Below are 7,298 nucleotides of genomic sequence, written 5' to 3' on the forward strand. Positions count from 1 at the left end.
TGGCAAGATTTATAGAAATACTGTTATTGGTGGATCTTCGGTGCCAGTGTAGATTTGTAGTTATGTGTGGTACCTTGGGCTAGTGTCTTTTACTTTAGCCCTGAGATGCCCTCTAAGCCTTGTGAGTGGATTTGGTAGATGGAAACTGAAAGAAGCCTATTGTGTATGTGTGTACATGTGTATGTTATACCATTGCCTTGATGTCACTGGATGGTTGTAAAGAAGCATTGCCATCGGACAGAAGAATTTGTTGGTTTTAAGTCATCTATGAAAAGTTTGTGTGGTCATGGGAAATATTACCTTGCTTGGAAATAGATGAGAATTGGCTACAGGAAGAATATGGACATTAAATGATGGTGATAAAATGATTGACTGTTTCAGACAAATCTCATGCAACTGCACCGAATAAGAGTGCAGCTGAAGCAGCTACAAAAGAAGGCTCTGAGAAAAGTGCAGAGCCTGCAGCAGGCTCCAAAGAGAAAGCTCCCAGTACAACAAAACCTAAACCACGAGGGTCCAGTGCGTCTTCTGCCAAGAAAGATATTTTATCATTTGATCAAATAAAAGTAAGTACGATTTTATGTATCTTTTTTAATGTGGCTAAAGGGTGTAGTTCAAGTAGAATAAGATAAATAATTTTGCCTTGAAACTAGAGTGACTAATATCACTTACTTGACCCTAAATTTAGAGTGTTTATCATCCCTGATGTCTTCTTGAAATCATGAGATACAGCTCCTCTGCCTTAAAACTGATCATAACTGGGATGTTAAATTTGAAGTGCATTGTTGGTCCAATGAAGGTCTTAGTGTTTAGCATGGCTGAGATGTAACCTAAAGAAATTGTTTAAATTAGGCTGATTGATTCAGATGTGACTCTGCAATAGTCACAATAGTTGTGGTAGTAACTGTTGTGGCTGTTGCAGTATAGAACATGTAATGAAGTTTCAAACCAGATTAGGTGGAAGTAGGTCAACTATTTCATTAGAATAGAGGCACTGGGCTACTGGGAACATGATTAGAAGTTCAAATCTTTCTGCAGCTGTTATGTTTTGTCTTATTTGCTGTAGTAAATTATATAATTCTACTTACTCAACTTTGCGTAACTGATAAAATTTATTCCACATTTACTTCAAGATTGAATTGTTAGCTAGAAGAGAGAAATGTATCTCCTAGTCTAGCATGGAAAAATTATGTAAAACAAAAGATTTGTTTCTATATCTGGGTATAGGAGTATTATGTTGTTTTTGTGTTTTATTCAGAATAGCAAAAATCTATGATGTCTGTATTAAATTATTGTGGTATTTAGATTTGCCATTTTTATGTCCCTCTATGTATAATATCAAGTCTTATTTTGTACGGTTATTTAGTTTCGTGTGGGTTTCTTTGTTGATTTTATGTTGTTTGTTTTATTCTTTGCTATTTAATAATTATTCTCTTTTCATATTCCATTCTTGAAAATAAAAACAAAATCCCACCAAATTTCTTGACAGAAGGAAAGAGAGCGACAGCGTTTACGTCAGAGACAAAGGAGTCGTAGGGAACAGGAGAGGCGTCGGTTGAAAAAACTTGACATGGCCCGGATGCTTCAGCAGAATGTGGAACGGGAACAGAAGGAGGAAGTGAAAAGATTGGGAAAAGTTAGAGAACAGATAAGGTTTGTGAAAAGTGCATTCACATTTAAACTGTTTTAGACAGAATGTCATGATTTTGTGAGAAAGAAATTTACTTCACACCGCCATGATCCCAAATGTTAAAAGCTGTCTCAAGGCCCATTCCTGTTTTTGGTGGTAGAATTATTTTGTTGTCTTGTTTAAGACTACATCTGGTTCTTGGGTGCCTTTAGCGCATTACACACTTTTTCAAACTTTTAAGCCTGGTCCCTAATCTAAGGATAACTTCTTCCCTTCTTCAAATTGGTCTTGGAGACGCTGAGAAAGCACTTTAAATACTGCTATGTCTTAAGGGCTTAAGTACTGTTATGTTTTAGATATTTTTGTAGATAGTAGTTGTGACTTATGAGGAATTAGGAAGTTGTTACAAAAGTAGAGGGTAAGTTATTTTAAATGAATAGTGAAAGAAGGAAGATATTCAGTATATATATGGAAGGAAAGTAAAGATTAGAATATGTAAGATGTATTGGGTGATATATTTGCTATCTATATTCTTTCTTCAGATTGTTTTAGCAATCTCCTGATATCATTTTTAACCCTCTTGGGACACCCAAGCTGATTGATCAACCTGAATGATACAAGCTGTAAGGACTTTGATGCCAGTACATCAGTCTGGTGGGAGAATGGTTGTGAATGGGTGGTTTTGAATTGTAATAGCTAATCAGAGATTGTCTTCCAGTAGATGTATCTCAATATAAAAAAAAGAACAAATGTTGGTCTTTTTGTCTACACATACCAAAACATCGTGTGTCTCAAAAGGGTTAACATTTGATAATCAGTGGATTGGTTGGACACCATTGTAAATTTTTGACTCTCGTTTCAGGATAAAGATAGGACGCTATATTTAGAGTAGTTTTCCTCGATATCCTTTCAAAACCCAAAGAAGAATTGAACTTAGCAGCAATGGAAGTTAATGAAATGATTGTCAGACAAACATTTCCTCAATTCTTGTGGACTTTTTTTTGTGTTATTGTTTATTTATCTTAAAGGTCTATATTGGGTATCTATAGTACTATATTGTCTATGTATTTTGTGTTTTAAAATGATAGGATATTATATGATACCTCCACATGGTCCTTATTAAGTTGTGGGTGAATGTTTATGTAAGACTTTAGTATCTTTGTCCAAATTGTGTTTATATTATATATCAAGAGGCTTTTCTTTATAGTTTATGTGTAGATTCCTCAACATCATCTGACAATCCTAACATTTAATGTTAATCTAAAAATATACAATCACGTTGTTGAAATGTCAAATCTCTGAGATAATCCAAGATCAGTTCACAAGCAATGCAAATGCTTATGCATGACATTTGACAGGGAAATCTTTGTGCCAAAGGGTTAAGTGTCTTTATCCATCCTATAGTGATGTTGGTCCAGATTGATATTCTGTTACTTTGTCCACCCTGCTCACTTCTCTTTCCCAAGGGATGAAATGTGTTTATATTCTATATCAAGAGGCTTTTCTTTATTCTGCTCACCTTTAGAGTTCGTGTAGATTCCTCAATATCATCTGACAATCCTAACATTTAAGTTTTGTAAATGTTCAAAAGAATGCCACTTCAGTATTATTGTAGAGTAATGTGTTAGAGTGTGTACAAGTTGGTGCGTTTAGGCAGGGATTGTCACTTTTTTTTTCTGTTTAAATTCTTAATGTTATCCTTATATTCTTTCACTCTTTTCAGGTTAGAGAAAATGAAATTGGAAAAAATGAAACTGGAAAAAGAGAAACTATTAAGATACAGAATGGAAAAAGAACTTCTTGAAATAGAAAGACGTAATGTAGAGATGCGTTCTGCTGAGATGTTGCGGTGAGTGAGACAGATTATGTTGTTACTGTTAGGGAAACTGAAGAAGGAAGGAGGCCATAAGATTGGACAGTGTTAGAAAGAAGATAAGGTGTTATGTGAATGTTAACTTAAGACTTAAGTGTCTTTGTCCATTCCACAGTGATGGACAAAGTAGTAGACTGATATTCTATTATTTTGTCCTTTTGACTTCTCTTTTCCAAGGAATGAAATATGTTTATCTTCTATATCAAGAGACTTTTCTTTATTCTGCTTAACTTTATAGTTTATGTAGATTCATCAGTGTCATTTGACATTCCTAATATTTAAGCTTGTGAAGTAACATTTCGACAAAAACATATGACTCCCTCTAGATTCAAAAGAATGTTCTTGTGTAATTTTTGCAGAGGAACATGTATCAGGGTACATACAAGTTGGAGTGTGTCAGCAGAAATTGTCATTTTTTTTTTTTTTTTTTTTTTTTTTTTTTTGTATTCTTAATGCTATCTTTATGTTCTTTCACACTTTTCAGGTTGGAGAGAATGAAACTGGAGAAAATGAAGCTGGAGAAAGAGAAACTATTAAGATACAGAATGGAAAAAGAACTTTTTGAAATGGAAAGGCGTGATGTAGAGATGCATTCAGCTGAGATGTTGCGGTGAGTGAGACAGGTTATGCTGTAAACTTAATGATTAATTTTTATCTGTAGAATTTAAAGTAGATAAAGCCATAAATAACAGCATGTAAATATTGGGTTAGGAACCCCTTTTGGATTTTTCTATCTGAAAGAAGCCCGTCGTATATAAGTATGTATGTGTGTGTATATGTTTGTCCCCCCAGCATCGCTTGACAACCGATGGTGGTGTGTTTACGTCCCCGTAAGTTAGCGGTTCGGCAAAAGAGACCGATAGAATAAGTACTAGGCTTTCTGATCTTTGTTTTCTTCTAGGTATAATGTTGGACTACATTATCCAGTGCATCCAACATTTTGTTTTTCTTCCAAGACAGTTGGGGATGATTGGAGGATGTTTTGGTTGCTGTTTCTAGTATGTTTAATGACTGCATGGCGTGTTAGCTCAACTGGTGTCCTGGTTGTTAACTTGTTGAAAGTTAAGGTTGTTTACTATTTTATCATATCCTTCAGCTGCTAATTACTTGAATTTACTTTTTTTTTTTCTAACATCAGGTTTGATGAAATGAGACATCCTTCAAAAAGATCTCATGATCGAAGTAGCCTACGTGATGATGACCTCTGGGATGAACGTAAACGGTCCAGGATGAGTAGTTCCGGTAACCCCTCTAGATTTGAACTTCCTTTCCGGAATGAATCACGGTAAGTTGCCAGTGGTAGAGACAGTATTTTGTCATTGATTTCTTGTTACCTCACTAATGTTCTAAATTAAAGTTTCTTTTGCATTTCTCAATCTTTTGGCCTCTGAATGTGGTATGTGCATTCTTATATATTTTTTACTCCTTCCCCGCACCTCCTTTTTTTTTTTTTTTTTTTTCTCACATGTTTCAGTTCAGTCAACAAACTGCGGCTTGAAGGTTTCAGCTATATAAATTGTCTCTTGCACTTGTTCTGTCTCTGTCTTTTGCGGAACTGCTAAGTTATAGGGACATAAATAAATACTGTCAAGCAGTGGCACTCTGTCGCTTACGACGTTGAGAGTTTCAGTTGATCCGATCAATGGAACGGCCTGCTCGTGAAATTAACGTGCAAGTGGCTGAGCATTCCACAGACACATGTACCCTTAACATAGTTCTCGGGGATATTCAGCGTGACACAGTGTGACAAGGCTGACCCTTTGAATTACAGGCACAACAGAAACAGGAAGAAAGAGTGAGAGAAAGTTGTGGTGAAAGAGTACAGCAGGGTTCGCCACCACCCCCTGCCGGAGCCTCGTGGAGCTTTAGGTGTTTTCGCTCAATAAACACTCACAACGCCCGGTCTGGGAATTGAAACCGCGATCCTATGACCGCGAGTCCGCTGCCCTAACCACTGGGCCATTGCGCCTCCAATGTCAAGCAGTAGGAGGGAACAAACATAAACACAAAGACACACACGTGCGTACGTACGTGTGTGTGTGTGTTTGTGATGGGCTTCCACATAGTTTGTCTATTTAATTCACTTGGCCAAGGTTCCACACAGTAGGACTGAACCAGAAACCACATGGTTGTAGAGTGAGCTCCTTAACCACACAGCTACACCTGTGCCTATATTTGTCCAGTATCACGACATTGTTGTCCACTATATACTCTGAGTTGGTTCCATCTTAAAAGTGAACAACGATTATTTGCCCAGCTTCTACACATTGTCCTTTTACGATGGTTCTAAACCCTTAGGAAATAATTTTGCTAATTTTGTATCTTATTTATCTCTCTTTCCAGGATGCCTTTTGAGTTAAGAAGAGATATGGGACCAAGTGGGGATCCTGATAGAAGATATGTTGGTCCCGATCGAGGACGTGATCACGACCGACGAAATATATCAGCTCATGATAGATTGGGAAGAGTGAGAAATTCTTTTGGTAAGCTTACACTTGTTTTAATCATTTTCACTTTCCCTCTCTCTCGAATAAAACCTCACCCCCATCCTCCACTTTTTGGTAGCTGTCCCTCTCTATTTTTTTTCTTTTAACATTTAAGCATTGAAATCGGCCACATTGGGCCCAAATATTCTACCTGTTTTATGTTCATCCAGATCTAGGTTCTCACACCTACTCTACAATGTCATTATCAAAATATAGAATCACATCATCAAAATCTCAAACCTACAAGATAATGCATGATTAATTCAAAACCAGGTAAATAAAGAAACACTACTTTTGACTGAGTAATCTGAATGCTAAAGGGTTAAGCCCTATTCTTCTGTGTATCCATCTATCTTGCTATTAATCAACATTCTCCTTGTTTATTCTTTCTCTTATACAATTCTTTTAACTCTTTATTTTTCATATTTGTGTGTCATTAACTAATATGTTTTCTATGTTTTCTTCCTTCTAGGCGGTGGACCTGACCAGAGACCTCCTTGGGGTTCTGGCAGTGTAGATAGGAAAATGGACAACTGGTCTCACATGCATGGAGACATGGACCAACCGAATGAACCGTGGTTTGGTAACCCTATGGACAAAACAGGTCGTGATGCCAGTGGGGCATTTGTTGACAATAATAGACCCGGTAACAGTGGTGGGGTGGGGCAGAACTTGGGACCTAATAACATGTTTGGCAACTCACAGTCGCGTGGTGGGATCATGATGGTTACACACGAGGGTGGTAGTGGGGGTGGTATATGAGTGGATGTATGCAAGAGCCTAGTTTTGATGTCTACAACATTGTGGGGGTCTATGTGAAACCCAAACTGAGGATTAAGGTGTGAGAGTCATGTTGAGGTGTTCGATTTTGGAGTGGCAGATGGAATCCGATAGATAATAAAATCCTGCCCTACAACTGTGTATCATCCACATCCTGCATTCCATTTGTCACTTAGTGTTTGGTTCTTGGGACGTTCAGTCATATTTTTCTCCTTCATACTTTCACACACACAGACTGCCATCTCCCTATCTCCACTCTACTCCCTCTAACATTACTGTCTTAATATATTTATTTCCTTCATATTTGTTGCTAATATTTTATTAGTTATTACTGACACACACACTTCCCACAGTTGATATATTTTAATGGAAGAGGAGGGTGGGGTGGAGCCAAGATAGATTGTATTTACTAAAGAGGGGGGGGAGGAAGAAGAGCAACCACAGAATGTAATAAAGAAGCGAGAGAGACCACATAGAATGTAATATATGAAGAAATAAATTTTATTCACTGTAAACCACTCACAAAGTA

At 37.1% G+C, this 7,298-nt stretch overlaps 1 protein-coding gene across 4 annotated transcripts in view; it reads left to right on the forward strand.

Moving 5' to 3' along the window:
• LOC106882106 (scaffold attachment factor B2) overlaps positions 1 to 7,298 on the forward strand; it is a 16,196-nt gene extending 8,898 nt beyond the window's left edge. For 2 of the 4 annotated variants that reach the window (XM_052973929.1, XM_052973931.1), the window contains 7 exons: positions 382 to 566; positions 1,490 to 1,653; positions 3,354 to 3,479; positions 3,988 to 4,113; positions 4,642 to 4,788; positions 5,847 to 5,986; positions 6,462 to 7,298. In XM_052973929.1, the coding sequence (XP_052829889.1) occupies positions 382 to 566; positions 1,490 to 1,653; positions 3,354 to 3,479; positions 3,988 to 4,113; positions 4,642 to 4,788; positions 5,847 to 5,986; positions 6,462 to 6,751 (1,178 nt within the window). In that variant the 3' untranslated portion in view covers positions 6,752 to 7,298. Of the gene's footprint in view, positions 1 to 381; positions 567 to 1,489; positions 1,654 to 3,353; positions 3,480 to 3,987; positions 4,114 to 4,641; positions 4,789 to 5,846; positions 5,987 to 6,159; positions 6,263 to 6,461 lie in introns of all 4 variants that reach the window. The other 2 variants (XM_052973932.1, XM_052973930.1) reach the window with 2 other exon arrangements.

Source organism: Octopus bimaculoides, chromosome 17 (genome assembly GCF_001194135.2).
Source record: "Octopus bimaculoides isolate UCB-OBI-ISO-001 chromosome 17, ASM119413v2, whole genome shotgun sequence".
Lineage (NCBI taxonomy): Eukaryota > Metazoa > Mollusca > Cephalopoda > Octopoda > Octopodidae > Octopus > Octopus bimaculoides.